The sequence below is a fragment of the Euleptes europaea genome, chromosome 5, assembly GCF_029931775.1.
Source record: "Euleptes europaea isolate rEulEur1 chromosome 5, rEulEur1.hap1, whole genome shotgun sequence".
Taxonomy (NCBI): domain Eukaryota; kingdom Metazoa; phylum Chordata; class Lepidosauria; order Squamata; family Sphaerodactylidae; genus Euleptes; species Euleptes europaea.
The window spans coordinates 51384879-51400071 of NC_079316.1; the positions used below are offsets into that span (position 1 = coordinate 51384879).

Sequence of the window (15193 nt, forward strand, 5' to 3'; positions counted from 1 at the left end):
AAAACTGGCTTCTGCCATATCTTCAGAAACCATGTGGAATTATCTTAAACAGCAATTGTGATGTCAATAATAGCTGTAACTCCTCTGGGAAAGTCTGCTTCTTACCACAGCAACAGGTACAAAGACCAAGAACTGGAACTATTAAAGGTGAGTCACAGCAATGAGGGCATGATTATCAATAGAGGAATGATACCAGTTCTTTATCCATTTAGATAGAATAGTAATGTTTACTTGAAGGTGTGACCAAATGGCCCCAGTTCACCCTGAACAAGGAAAGGAAAACATACTTGAAGTTACAGATTTCCTCCCACTCTGATAGTAACTTTTCTTTCAAGACAGAAAGGGTTTAAGTCAGGGGATCCAAGGACTCTCATGATCACATGAAAGCAGTTCCCTAGAGATGCTTTTGGGAGTAAAAATTGTGCCAGCCCCACCCTGGATCCCTCACCTTGATCAGGCCAAAATACAATGAATCTATAAGGTGAAGTAAAGAGACACAGAATAACCACTCCTGAAAAGACACAGCATAATCAATTATGGCACAACTGTTAATCATTACCACAGTGCAGGTAAAAGCCAAATTTTGGCTAGGGTGTGCATCTAACATGGGCTGGTGGTTCTTCAGTTCATCCCTACAAGCCCATGAGAACAGACTGGACTCCAAGCGTCTCAGGCATCTAACACACAGGTTCCATACTGCTCCCTCCACTGAGAGGATTAACTTTATCTAGAGTAATCCATGGAGCCATCAATCCTAATTATAGGCTAGGTCATAGAAAGCACAATCACCCTGATATGACCCTAGCAGACCTTGTTCCTGCCATCAGGCAGACGGTTCTTCAGTTCATGAGACAAGCGCTCCGCACAGCATTAAGGTCACCAGCAGGATGGCAGCTTGGCTTCCTGAACTGCCCCCAACACCACTCAATGCCATTTTGAACGGGAAGAAAAAATCAAATGGAAGTTTCCAGTAGACTCCGGGCTGGCTACGCGTTGGCTCTGGCCACTTGGTGACATCGGTGAAGGCAACTGTAGTCATCAATGGCAACATGTTCATATATGTACCTAGGGACTAAAAAAGGGTAAAGAAATCTTAGGATCCACAGGGCCTTTCCCAGCTGCTGCCTTACAGTCTGATTTTTTTTGGGAGGGGGGAGGCAGAAGACTGAAGGAGTAAACTGCTCAATGTCCTCCTTACCCCCCAAATGATTGTAATTCAAAAATTATCCAGGCAGACACTTAGCAGGAAATGAAGGCCTTTATTTAAGTAGGCAGACCATAACAGAAACCTCATAATTGGACAGAATGGAGGGGGGCACGTTTTATACCAAAGGGAACTAAAGGGGACAGTGTTGTCCTTTCCCACCCCCATTACCTTGCTCAATCATATGCTCCTTCACCTTACCAGAACTGCCTTCTTTTTTGGTAAGCAGGAACAGTGGCGCAAGGAAAGCATAGTGACGTGGAAGGAGCCTAGAGTAATTCTCAGGGCCTCCAGAAACACCATTGTCAGTGGCCTCCTGTTCTGCCTGCACTTTATGGCTGTGGGGCCTGAGACCGGCCTCCCTTGCAAGCCTTGCAGTGGCGACAGAGCCCCAGAGTGGCCATAAGCTGACACTGCACTACCCTAGAAACCAGCCGTGTGCACTTCCTGTCAACAGTACTAATATCCCATTTAACAACATTTTTACAATCTTCCTTCACCGTCCCCTTTAACAGGAATGGGTTTGTCCATACATCTTCCCTAAAAATCCACTTACGGATTAGCCTTCTAATTTTCCACACTGAACCCTGTAAAAATAAGACATGGGGAAACTGAGAAACAGCACCCCCACCCCTGCCAGACAGTCCCAATGACTCACCTGCAGAGGCTTGCAGATATAAAGATACCGGGCTCCCAAAACCTGAGCTTGTGGGTTAGACAGGAGGCCCACCTGGGCCCATATCACTTGGATCTCCAGTGAAATAGGAATCATACAACGCTCATCCTAGGAAGGAAAATAAAGGGTAACCCTAAGGGCAATATTTCATCAGGTAACAGTAGCGGCAAGGTAAGGCCTAGAATCACATGTTGCAACACCTGTGTCCTAGTGCAGAGCAATACATTAGGAGGAATACGTTAAAGAGCTCATCACTGAGAAGTGCTGCATTGATGCAGAATATGAGGCTTCTGTAATCCCCATCACTCCTTTAACTGAAGGAAGCAAAAAAAATACAGAACATGCACTTTTGGCCCAGCTAAATGAGGTATATTAGGGACTGTACTAATAGTCCTGGCAAAACACAAACATACTCAACCTTGATACCAACTGAGAGATTCCAGAAGGCAGCCCTTATGAATGTAAGTATAAATACATCTCCTATGGATATACATGTGCTTCTCATGAAACAAGCTCTGACTCACAAAAGCTTATGCTGGAATAATTTGTGTTAGTCTTTCAGATGCCACTGGACTTCTACTTCATTTTACTGGAGAGGAAGATTTTGCCTACAGGGTAGACAATGGCCACTTATCTTCCACATATTGTGGCATGGCCTGCAAAGGGAATACCCATATGAAACTTGCTGCCCTTTCGCTGTTTTACCTGCATGATGCATCTTTGGGTGAAGATGCTGTTCCATTCTCCTGGCTGGTTTACATCAGCATTACCAGTTATGGCCAACCTCCCTGGGTTATGTTGCCCCTGGAAGGCTTGATATATACTCTCCTGCAAGTGGTTGCAGTTTGCTTCCTCCAGCTTAAGGGATGCACTAGAGATAAGACAGAAACAGAGAGAGACCATGTTGTCCGAAGTGTCAGTGAAACTCCTTCTCTATAGATACACTGTCGAGAAGAATGATCATCTGAATTCCTATCAGCAGACAAGATCATACAAATGAGCTCATCTTTCTATGCAGGATGATATCCTGTGCAAATAAGAGATTCTGATTCTTTGCAATGGCACTCATAGGTAACGGAACTGGAGCATTCACAATTCAGTTCTTCAATAAGAGCACAATTTATGAAGCAAGAGATGAACAACCTCTTGCTGAACGCTTCACCTCATGTGCCAAGGAGGGAACAGACAGCCGCGGCTTGCTAAATCAGGCTATGACATCTGGGCAGATGATGTAAGCATGTAAGAAGATAAGAGAAGTGTTACTTGAACTTGCAGCCAGTCCTCACGTCCTCTCTAAACAGTATCCTGTATCTCTTCTCTGAGCACTGTCCATTATCTTGATTCTGCAAAATGGTTACCTGAAGTAAGGGGAAGGGTCAAGAAGCTAAACGAGAAGGTAATAGAAAACCAGAGAAACTTTGTACAGAAATAATCCACAACCCATCCTGGACAATTATTCTTCTTGCTCACAGGCCTTGCTAGCAGGCCCCTCTTTGCTTACAGGCAGCCACCTAATTTAAAAAATGATCCACAGCAACAACAATGGACCATCTAACACACTAACCTAGGACCACACTCTGCAACAAACAGCTGCCAACTCTGACCCTACATCCACTCAGGCAACACTATTACAAGATCTAGTAACATCAGTGGCTTATTAACTTGCTGCTTTACCTCCAGTGAGATATAATTAATAATCTACTTATCCGTATATGACAAACAGGTCAGCTTCTACACACACAAAATAAAGGGATACAAATCTAAAAAAGTTTAGTAACATTCTGAAACCAGAGAGCTCAAAAATCAGAAAGTGGTGGAACAGACCTCAAACAATGCCAGGCAAGAAGCTTGAGAATAAACAAAGAATACAGTAATAATACACAGTAAAGAGTGTACAGTAATTCTAGATTGTGGTTGCTCCGGTGGTTCTATATGAATCCATGTAATCATTCAAAGAACAGCACAAAGACCTCTAAAAAATCAACTCTCTGGCATTTGTGGGGCAGGACACTGAGAAACGAATAGCCCTCTACAGAAACAATTGCCTAAAGCTTGTAACCACACCACAGGGCAAAGGTAAAGTATAATCCTATAAAGGATACATATTGCTGAGTGCCATTGTATAAAGCTACTAGCGGTGCTCCAGTGATATATCCAGGATTCCCACTTCTCTGTTTGGTGAAAGAAGGGCTTTTATTCTGCAAGAAACGAAATGGGAGGAAATGACATTATCAGGGATATCATTCTCTGCACAGACTGTGACCTGCTGTCTCATTAGTAAAGGACTAATGGCTAGGGATTGAAATGCCAAAGAAAGGGGAGCTGAACCCATTTATGCATGACCTAAGTCTATGCTTTTGTTGCTGCATTATAGTGTTTTGGAGTCCCAGTATATTTAGTTTACTTAGTCAATAGCACAAAAGGTGACCATCTGGGGGAATCACCACATAAGTGAATGCATCACAAATGCTAAAGAACAGTATTGGCCATGACTACAGCTAGCCATTTCTGCGTGCCAGAGCCACTCCCTTATGATAGTCAAAGGCAACACAAATGGCCAGAAATCCCTTGGCAGTGAAACAGTGAGGAAGATTTGTAAAGAGTCTCTTCCCTAAAAGGAAAAAAAGGTAGGAAATGGTAATAATGTGACATAGGTGGGCAAGGCAACACAGTACTTAGCTGGACAGATGAAAATATTGCAGCATAGATATTAGAGACTGGGAACAGAAAAGCAAAGATTTTTTTTAATGTAGTACATACAGTGAATTAGCTTTATAACTTGCAAATTTCATTCCAGGTTAACATTAATTTTTTAGGGAAGCTGGCTGCCTACTCATCTATTGAATGGGAGATTGCCTCACAGGCACTCACACAAAAGGTATAAATGTAGTACATAGGAGAAGGCAAGAATAACATTTAACCTGCTCCCCATCTTGGAACTCTCTCATATGCAAGGGCTGCCTATGATGGGAAATCACACACCACAATCCCACAGCTGGAGTACTAGAAACTTAGAATCTGAGAAACGGAAGGAACCCTAGCCATTGCTAGTACCAACCACCTGGATGGGAAATTTTCTCAACTGTCTGTCAATGTCTGCAAAATCTTTCTTAACCTGTAGAAATGTCTGGCATTACATTTTCAAGCACTGGCATTTTCCTTTTGCAGTTCTCTTATTAAGCGACATCGGATTGGTGTATGGGACAGAAAGCCCTACTACACTATTAGACCTAGAAAATGTTTGCACAGTTCATCAGCTTGAGACTGACTGAATAGAAACTCAACTTATCTAGACTTATACAATCCTTTCAACTCTAAGAAAACATGATAAAAAATCCCGCTTGATACCAGACTACTTAACTAATTTTTATACCCTCAGCATCCCGTAGCCCACAAAAACAGAACACTGACAATGGATCCCATTCTCACAGGGTTCAAAGCTGAGAATCCAGTTGCACATAATTGCCCCAACTTCTACACTACCAAACTCCACCTTCTTCCCTAGTCAAAGGATGCATGCAAGAAGAGGCACTAACCCAAAAGCTCAGAGAAAAATGCTGTTGTAGTATGGATCTTGGATTTCCATATATGTTGTCCACTTTAAACTGGACGGAAACATTCTGAATTCCATGGATCCCACTGAACTCCACTTCATAGATCACCTAGAAGCATGACAAACAGTCAGAGGGAGAAAATATACTTTGGGAGAGGTCTCAGTCCAGCTGTCCATTATTCTGTTGATGAGGTTTCTGTTGAACTAATAAGATACCTCAGAAACAACATTGTAGCAGGTGTTGCCAATCAGTATGGGAGATGCAGGCACCGAGACAGGAATAATCTTGACCTGGAGACAATAAAGCATATTTTAAGTTTTCAATAAGGAGTATCTTATTTTTACCTTCATACTCTGCTCCTTTCCATTAAAACCCAGGGGCTTTTCCCAGCTTCCAAATGACACCCCATATTTCCCATTCCCTTGCTTGCAACCTTTCCATTTTCTACATTGTCTCTGATTGGTAACAGTTCTGAGATACAGCTAAGTTTTCTGGGTGATCATGGGCTAGTCACACACTCTTATCCTAATCTACCTTACAGAGGTAGAGAGAAGATAAAATGGAGAAGCAAGGAATTTTGTACACCACTTTGGGTCCTCACTGGGGAGGAAAATGTGATATAAATGAAATAAATCAAAGTTCAGAGTCCATTAGCTTAGATACTATTCCTGAAATAATCTTACCTGTAAGGGCTGGGAAATGGTCAAGTTGACTGGGACCTGAAACATAAAAAAGAGAGATGACTCAGTATCTACACAGCTAAGGATTTTGCAAAGCTTTGATATCAGGTTTAAAGAAAAACAGCCATTAAAAAACAAAAAACAGAACCTCTCTCAGCCTGTAACAGTCCAGCATAAACTGATTCTTTTCTGACAGTTCCTAAGTCATTAAAAATAAAGGCAGAACTCATTGAAATAAGATTTTGTATCAAAACAAAGGCAGTCAAGTACCCTGAGCTTGAAGGTATTTGATCAATGTACAAGAAGAAGAGTTGGTTTTTATATTCCGTTTTTCTCTATCTTAATGAGTCTCAAAGTGGCTTACAATCACAACCCCTTCCTCTCCCCACAACAGGCACCTTGTGGGGCTGAGAGAGTTCTGACAGAACTGTGACTGGCCCAAGGTCACCCAGCAGGCTTCACGTGGTGAAGTGGGGAATCTCCAGATTAGAGTACGTTGCTTTTAACCACTATACCATGCTGGCAAGCATTACTTGCACTCAAATTACTGCCAAGGGTGCACCAAAATGGAAAAACAATGAAGTTAAAAGCAAACAAAAAAACTGACACCTTTAGCACACTGAAGTCCTGGAAGTATGATGCCGCATTCAGTGCAGGATCAGTGGTGCAGCTGCTTGTCAGGTTAGGAAAGATACGAATGCAGCTTGTGCTTTTGCTCTCCAGAAATCCTAAGAAATGAATGAGTCATGAATAGGGTGAGAGTTGGAAGCAAGCAGCAAACATCAGCCTAGAAGCTGCCTTTGAGCCAAGAGGAAAGGCGAGGTTAAATATTTTAATAAATAATTACAACGGTAGATGGAGGTTCTCAAATACAGTTGCTAAGTAACCTGCAGCAACCCAAAATTTTATTTTAGTAATCAAAAGCCTCATAGAAGAAAACATTTTAAAAGTTGCTGCCAACACAGAAAGGCAAAGAGTGCTTCTTCTGTAACAGTGCCAGACTGCATCTTGTGTTGTGATGCTGAGTTGTTGACATGGGTTGAAATAGAAAACTGTCTGCAAACACACAGGCCCCTGCTGCTCCTGTCTTGTAAAAACCCCTTGTGGGCATTGAGTAAAAAAGAACACAGTTTTCTTATGTGAAGCAGGGAGCATCAGTGGCTACTAGAAACAATAATTGACAAAATTTGTGGACCCCTGCTAACAGATATTGGAACATTGCTGCAGTCCCCCCCATGCTCACCAGCAGGATTTTCATCAGTGCAAAGCTGGCTGGTATCCATGCTTGCTGGTTGTTTGAGTACATTCAATACAGATAAATCAGCAAAGTAAATCTGGATTGGATCCCCTACCTGAAATGAAATGGGAAAGCTGACAGATGGAGTAGATTCCAGCAAAACAAGAATACACACTAAAGCAGAACTTCATCATGCACTCTTCCACATAGAGGACGGGTCTCTGGAAGCCACTAGGGAGGCTTCATCACTCTGGGAAAAGCAGACTTTACATGAAGGATGCAGACTGAAAAGGGTAAAAAATAACCTGCAGCCTTTTTTAACCTTGACTCTCTGAAGTAGTTCTCTCACTAACAAGAACACAAGGAAAAAATCTTTATCCATAGCAGAGAGTCAACTCACCCGGTAAAAGGTAGATGGGGATGGCTCTGTTTGTTCTGGTAAGATGAATGATGGCCCTCCATATTGCACTGACAGAGCTGTAAAGTTTTCTTTTGTAATCACCTGTGGTTTCTGGAAATAGTTCAGCTTTGCTATATATAGAAATAAGTTAGAAAGAAACCTGAAGATTATTGTAAAGGAATTAGGCATTCCCACTGTCTAGTCAAATTAGGCAGAGCTGCAAGGCTTAGTCTGATAATCATGGCCACATGGCATTAGGAAGTGACTGGCTGTTACAATTCAAACCTTTAGTGGAACTTCAGCAATTAAAATAGAGAACGGGATTAGATAGCCACAAAATATCTGGAGGAAAAAACTCAAAATACAATGCTGAAATCCAAAATGATTAGTATTAGACATGGCATGAACGCATGTTCAGATGATGTACCTTTGGCACCAGCATGTCCAATTTATATGGATACTTTTCAGGTTGTGGAGCCTGAGAATGTAGACAAGATTCACCTGTGTTCTCAACCCTTGACCTTCCTGGCTGATAAACGCTACCAGAGGAGGACTGGCTGAGTGGGTAAGGGGAGTGGTAAACACTTCCTTGAGAATGGGAGTTGTGCTGCTTGTGCTCAAGGAGACAGTGATTAGACCAGCTTTGGGGAAAAACCCTCCATATGTTGGAAACTTTCTGGTCAATATTCAATTCTTGGGCAAGGTGCTAGGGTGGGTTGTGGCTTCTTGGCTCCAGAGGCTCTTGGAAAAGACTGATCTATTTCAGTCTGGCTTCAGGCCAGGATTAGGAACAGAGACTGCTTTGGTCGCCTTGGTTAATGACCTCTATTGAGAACTAGACAGGAGGAATGTAACCTTGGTAGTTCTGCTGGATCTCTCAGAATTTATGGATAGTTTAAAAGGTTGACACAAACATGACAAGAGTATAATAATATCATGAATAGTAGTCCTAAACAGTTCTACTCAGAATCGTATTCAGGCAATAGAACTATTAATATCTTACTATTGCTTAAAGGAAAGCCAAAAAAAAAGTTTTAAGAAAGACACATATATGTTCACTATTAGGACAAACTGGAAATACTAGAGTATAAAGGGCATAGACAGTTGTGGAATAATTGTCACAGTATTTAGAAGAAAGTGAGAGAAACCAAAGCCCATTATTTCCCCTGTGCCTTCAGCAGATGCCTATGTTATACTTCAATACAGAAACTTGGCATCAAAGAATCTGTGCAGCCAAAAAGAGAACAGCAACCTTGAGATGGAGAGTAACATTCCAGACTGCATTTTCTACTTACAGTTATTTAGCTGCACACAGAACAGCAAGGTACATCCACTAGAATCAGGAACTATTTCAGTGAAGTAAGGAGTGTTATTTCGGAAAATGAGAGATTTCTCTAAACACATACGACTCACAGCCCTAAGCAGAAAAGAGAAGCAAGAAAAATCACCATGCAGAACAGGAACGTGGTTCAGTAGCTAAGAAATCTCATGTCAACAATATATTCACAACAATTACTTTCAAACATACATGGCTAACCACAAGGGTTATTGGACTGGCACATCGCTGGCACACAATGAAGAACTGTATGTTTTGTTAGAGAGCTGTTCCTCCTACGAGTTTGTGCTGATTTTGTGGAAGTCAGGAGTATCAAACCACTGTGAATTTGCTTAATCTTGGATTCATACTCAGGAAAAGATTAACAGTAATTTCTATCATCTTTCAGCCTCCAGTTTTAAGAATGCACAGGGATATGCACAACTTCTTTGAACATGTAAAGCTGCCTTATGTTCTCTCAGACCATTGATTTAGCTAACTCAGTACTGTTCATTCTGAATGGTAGTGGCTCTCTAACGTTTCAGACAGGCTGTTATGGACTGGATCTCAGGACTTCTGCAAGCAAAGCATGTGCAGTCCTGATGTGCTGCAGTTGGTCTCCCTCCCTCTCCTTCTCTCATCCAGACCCAAGAAAACAGAAGGCTATTCTAATGCTGGCCCAAACAGAGCCCCTGAAAAACTTTTTATCCCAATTCAAATTATTATAGGATAAGATACATAAAGAGGTCAAACCGGACCTTTCCATGTAGCTTTGCCTACAAGATTTCTCCAAACTAACAAGAGCAGGGCATGAGTACATACTGTGTGGCACTTGTGGCCTTACAGAGTGGAAAATACTAAAATTCACCAGATTACGCTCTAAAAAAAAATCTTCCTTCATAAATTCACAATATGTGTGCATTTCACATTGCACATGCCCCAAAGCAGTCCAGAGCCTCCACCACCTCATTGGGGACAATTAAGTTGGCTTCTTAAACAAAGTCCTGTCCTAAATCACATCAGACACATGGAGCCAACTCTTGCCTGTAGAAAAAAAATTGTACCCCACCCAATGCCCTTATTCCTTGCACACGGAAAAGCAGTTGATTCAGCCGTCTCACCTGGTGCTGCCTGGAAGACAGAAGGAGAAGGGGCACTCAGAGCCCTCCACACTGCATTCTGAGCCGCATCTTGAATCACAGCAGCAGTTAAGGTCACAGAAGCCTGGGTGCAGGTCACAGGGGCAGACTGACAAAGGGCCTTCTGGGGGAGGGGTGGAATTAAGAAGGTCAGTATTTAGGATTGGGGGAAGAAGCCATGAATCAAGAGAGGCGCTTTGTACCTTCTATTAACCTGTCTCATGTTTATCTCACCCTTCCTCCAAGAAACTCAGAGTGATGCACATGGGTCTCCCTTCTTCCCTTATATCTACAGAACAACCATGTGAGGTAGATTAGGCTGATACAGTGTGACTAGCCCAAAGTCACTCACCAAATTTTATGAACTCCACTCTCCCAGAGCCTACTCCAACATTCTAACCAGTGACACCACACTGGCTCTCCCACTATGTATTGCATATAGTTTTAATCTCAAAAACAGATGGAAAGAGTGCAGAAAGGGATAACCAGTAATTACACAAGGTTCCCATATGAAGAAAAGCTAAAGCATTTGGGGCTTTGTAGTCTAGGAAAACAGATGCTTAGGTGGAACATGATAGATTATGCATGGGCAGAAGAAAGTATACAGAGAGAACGTCCTTGGCCCATCAGCTAAGGGTGAAACTGGTAAAACTGATAGGCAATCGGTTCAGGACAGCCATTAAAAGGATGGTTAATTTTATGGGCTTCAGAGGCTCTCAATGGAGTGGTGGTAACTAACTTAGATGGCTTTAAAAGGGGACTAGAAAAAAATCATTGTTGTTATTGTTAAGCCATGACTTATGATCAGGGCTGGACTGGCCATTTACCAGGGGAAATCCCAGTGGACTGATGATCTGAGCTGCCCCTCCCACACGGGCCAGCACAGAAGAGCTCAGTGGCACCCAGCTTCACCCTGTGCTGCGCCCAGATACAGTGGCATCTCCTTTCTCTCCAGTCAGTCCTTTGGCCCTTCATCATTTGGGGGAAGGGCACAGCAGCAGGAAGGGATTTGGCCCTTTTCCAGAACCGTTTGGTTTCCCAGTCTGCCGTGGTTATGGTAGCTAAACAAAACCCACACTTTCAGGGGCAGTGTACCTCTTAATGCCAGTTCCTGGGAGGCAACAAGCCGCGGGGTGGATTCTTGACTGTTAGTGGCCTTCCTAAAAGTGACGGGCCTGCCACCGAGGGAGCAGGATGCTACACTAGATGATCCTGTGGGCAAACCCCTCTTTTATTTATTTATTTTTTATTATTTTCAAATTGATTTACAATCTTAATTATTTTTCAATTCACAAAATACGTAATATAAAAGATTTCTATCTTATCTCTAAGCGGGCATAGCTATTTAACTTCCCCTCTCCCTTCCTCAGTCCATTTAACATCCACGTTTCTCTCTTTGTATTCAGTTCTAATTCATTATAATAAACCAAATCTGTCAATCCTACAATAATTTTTTTTAACTTTGGTAATTTAATTACTCCTAACATTTTGAATTAGATCAATTCATATCCCTTGATATTTCCCATTTTAAGGTGGGCGAACCCCTCTTTTACACATCTCATGTAAAAGGGCGTTTCAGAGCAGTCGCCACCTCAAAGCCATCTCCGGCGTCTCCCTCACCCGTTCTGCTCCCGGCTCTCTCTTCCCTCCGAACTTCGGGTGTCCCGCTGGGCCCCGTCCCGTTCGTGGGCTCTTCCTCCGAATAGAGGGTGTCGTTTCCTTTTCCCCGTTCAGCCTTCCCCAAGACCGCCACCAGGAACAACAACAAGATTCCCAACTGCTCCACGGCCATCACTGACGCCTCCCTTCGTTGCTAAGAGACCGGGGTCGCACACTTATGACGCGCACTGAGCGCGCGTCTTCACGAGGAATTCCCCTCAAGAGCCCGTCGCGCAGGCGCACAACGGTGGTCCTGATTGGAGGCGGAGCGTTCGGCTGCAGCTAGCACGGGGGGCGGAGGAACAGGCGACGGTTTTGTGCGTCAATTCGGAGGCGCTAAATGACGGGCTGCTTCGTTTAGACTGGAGCGGATCGTGCAGCCTGTTAGGAGGCACCGAGGAGAAACTGGACCGGGACGGGGAATGGGTCGCGAGGGGAAGGATTCGGGTCTCCTCCGATTTGAAAAAGGGCGCGAGCCGCAGGCGGAGTGAAGTGACAGCAAGCGACGCGATGATCTGAGGCATAATGCGTGAGGCGACGTCAAGGAAGGGGAGAGAAACGTACTCAGCCATCGCCCTCATTCTGTCTACACAAAGAGGGATGTGAAGTTCCACAAACCTGCGCAGTCTCTGCTAGCCAAAGCGCTGTGCAGGGCTGAAACTCACCGTGAAGGATTACTTTGCAACCCTCGGGTTTTGTTTTCCCCTGGAGTGTAACATCAGAAATTCCTTGGTTCTTGCAGGTTATCCGGGCTGTGTGACCATGGTCTTGGTGTTTTCTTTCCTGACGTTTCGCCAGCAGCTGTGGCAGGCATCTTCAGAGGATTAACATTGAAGGACAGGGTCTCTCGAGAAAATACCAAGACCACGGTCACACAGCCTGGATAACCTACAAGAACCAATGAACTCTGACCGTGAAAGCCTTCGACAATATCAGAAATTCCGTTAATGATGGAAAAGGGAATGGTGTATACTATTCTGGGCCTTTATTGGGGAGGCAAGTGGGATGTATCTAAATAAATAAATCCTGTTAACTGGAATTAGCAGGAAAAAATTATCTGTGAGAAGTACAGCTATGTGATGATTCAGTAAGAATAGTTCCACTGTGCTTTATGTGTATGCAGGAAAACGTCCATTTGTTGGTCACTCACAAGCAATAATAGCACCCATAGGCAGGAGTCTTGTGGCATCTTTGGAGACAATTCAATTTTATTTCAGCATAAGCTTTTGTGAGTCAGACCCCATTTCATCAGATGCATGAAGTATATGATAATTATGCAAAGACCTTTATAACCAGCATTAGGGTGTGTGTGGCAGATTGGGCCAGCAGTGTTGTTGAGGGAGGCTCTACACCTCTCATGGCTGTGCTGCTGGCCACTGAGTCCCTATGGTGGGGAGGATGGGTATTTTGCAAACTCACCTTCCCACGACGGGTTGCTGTTGTATTGGGTTACCCAGCAACTGCAAAATTGCAGGCCAGATCTTCAATAGAATTTCATGACATCTTGTTTGGCATTTATTTTTCAGGGGTTTTAAGCCCTTTCCCCAGCAAAGCTCTTCTTTGGTAGCTCCTAAGACTAAATAAATATAATACAGAACAACAAATAAAAGGGGGAAAGTACAGCTTCTTGCTAACAAAACACAACATCTTGTTTACAGCCCCTTCCCTAAAGGGTGGGAAATGCAGTCCATCCATATGTAAATGTATATGTTGTACATAAATAAATATGTGTAGGTTCTGAGAGAAGGAGGCTGATGGAGGGACCTCAGGTTTATGGGCTTTCCCTCTGTGCAGCAACGAGAGCTATAATAATTTTTAAAGGCATGCAAAAAGTCTTTTGTTTCTGTGGGTTTGTCTGTCATAAGATTTGACAGCATTTGTATGTCCTGGTCTCCCTCAGTCATAACCACTAGAGGTCACCACATCACCACGTCTAAACATTCTCCACTGGGCTTGCTCTTCTATTCTACTTCCTTGAGACCAATGGACTGATTTCTGAAACCTTTGGGAAATGCATGCACCAAGAAATAATGCAGAGTTCTGTAGTCACTTTCACCTACCGTATATACTTGCGTATAAGCCGAGTTTTTCAGCCCAAAAAAAGGGTTGAAAAATCCCAACTCTGCTTATACGCGGGTCAATACGGTAGGTGGAGGGAGGGGGGGGGACTTACCGCCGCCGCCTCCAGTGCGCCTTCCCCCGGCCCAGGAGCGGCCTGCAGGGCCTCCTGCGCGCTGGAGGGGGCGCTGCCGCCTCCTCCAGCGCGCTTCCCCAGGCCAGGAGCGGCCTGCAGAGCCTCCTGCGCGCCGGGGGGGCACAGCCGCCTCCTCCTCCAGTGCGCTTCCCCGGCCCAGGAGCGGCCTGCAGGTGCGGCCTGCGCTCTGGGGGGCCCCCCGCCGCCGCCTCCTCCAGCACGCTTCCCCCAGGCCAGGAGCGGCCTGCACAGCCTCCTGAACACCGGGGGGGGGGGGGCGCCGCCACCAGCTGATCGCTGCCTCAGGGGCTCTTCAGGGGCTCTTCCCCCTCCCCCCTAGGGGTGGGTCTGCAGGGCCCGGGAGGCCGGGCGGGAGGGCGACCCGGGGGTTGTATAAGCCGACCCTCGGCTTATACGCGGGTGCCTAATTTTTCCCCATTTTTGGGGTGAAATTAGGCACCTCGGCTTATACGCACGTCGGTTTATACTCGAGTATATACGGGTATTAAGAATATATTTTAATGTGGCAAATGTAAGAGTACACAAGCAGCCTTAAAAACGAACAAGATTTATTCCAGCACAAGTTTTTTTCTTTCCAGCATAAATTTCCAGCATAAGAGCTCACTTCATCAGATGCATCAAGTGTATTCATCTGCCTACAGATGTACAGTTCATTCATCTGATGAAGTGAGCTCTGACTCCAGAAAGCTTATGCTGGGATAAATCTTTTTAGTCTTTAATGTTTCATTGGACGTCTGTTTTATTTTGCTGCTACAGGTACCCATCCGTAGTAGGCAACCTAAAGGTCCTAGAACCAAAAGCAAATGTTACAGGGTAAGGGATGGAACCAATAAAGTTGGGATTTTAAAAATGCTATGGAAAGGAGATTTGCAATTGCAAATGAATGAAGAGAGGCTGAGAATATAATAGGCATTTATCCCAGCGGTGACTTATTGTAACTTATTGTTTCTACATTGTAAATTGTTCGTACAAGGAGCAAAAGAGTTCTCAGCCAATGTTCAAGCCAGTTCCATCCTACTTGGGTGAGAGAATGTTTATGGCATATTATTTTATGTGATTTTATTTTTTTTAAGTATGCGAAGTTTATGAATTGAAGGACAAGGACATTCACATT

General features: G+C 44.0%; 1 protein-coding gene across 1 annotated transcript; it reads right to left on the reverse strand.

Annotated features, from left to right (window-relative positions):
• Positions 1 to 826: 826 nt before the first annotated feature.
• TCTN3 (tectonic family member 3) lies at positions 827 to 11997 on the reverse strand. Its single transcript, XM_056850059.1, has 14 exons — positions 11826 to 11997; positions 10188 to 10326; positions 9047 to 9168; positions 7752 to 7882; positions 7358 to 7466; positions 6724 to 6842; positions 6118 to 6153; positions 5650 to 5724; positions 5417 to 5542; positions 3983 to 4078; positions 3144 to 3238; positions 2586 to 2751; positions 1863 to 1988; positions 827 to 1072 (listed from the first exon to the last, which is right to left on the reverse strand). The coding sequence occupies exons 1-14, from the start codon at positions 11995 to 11997 to the stop codon at positions 845 to 847; spliced, it is 1740 nt and encodes a 579-aa protein (XP_056706037.1). The 3' UTR covers positions 827 to 844.
• Between the last annotated feature and the right edge of the window lie 3196 nt (positions 11998 to 15193).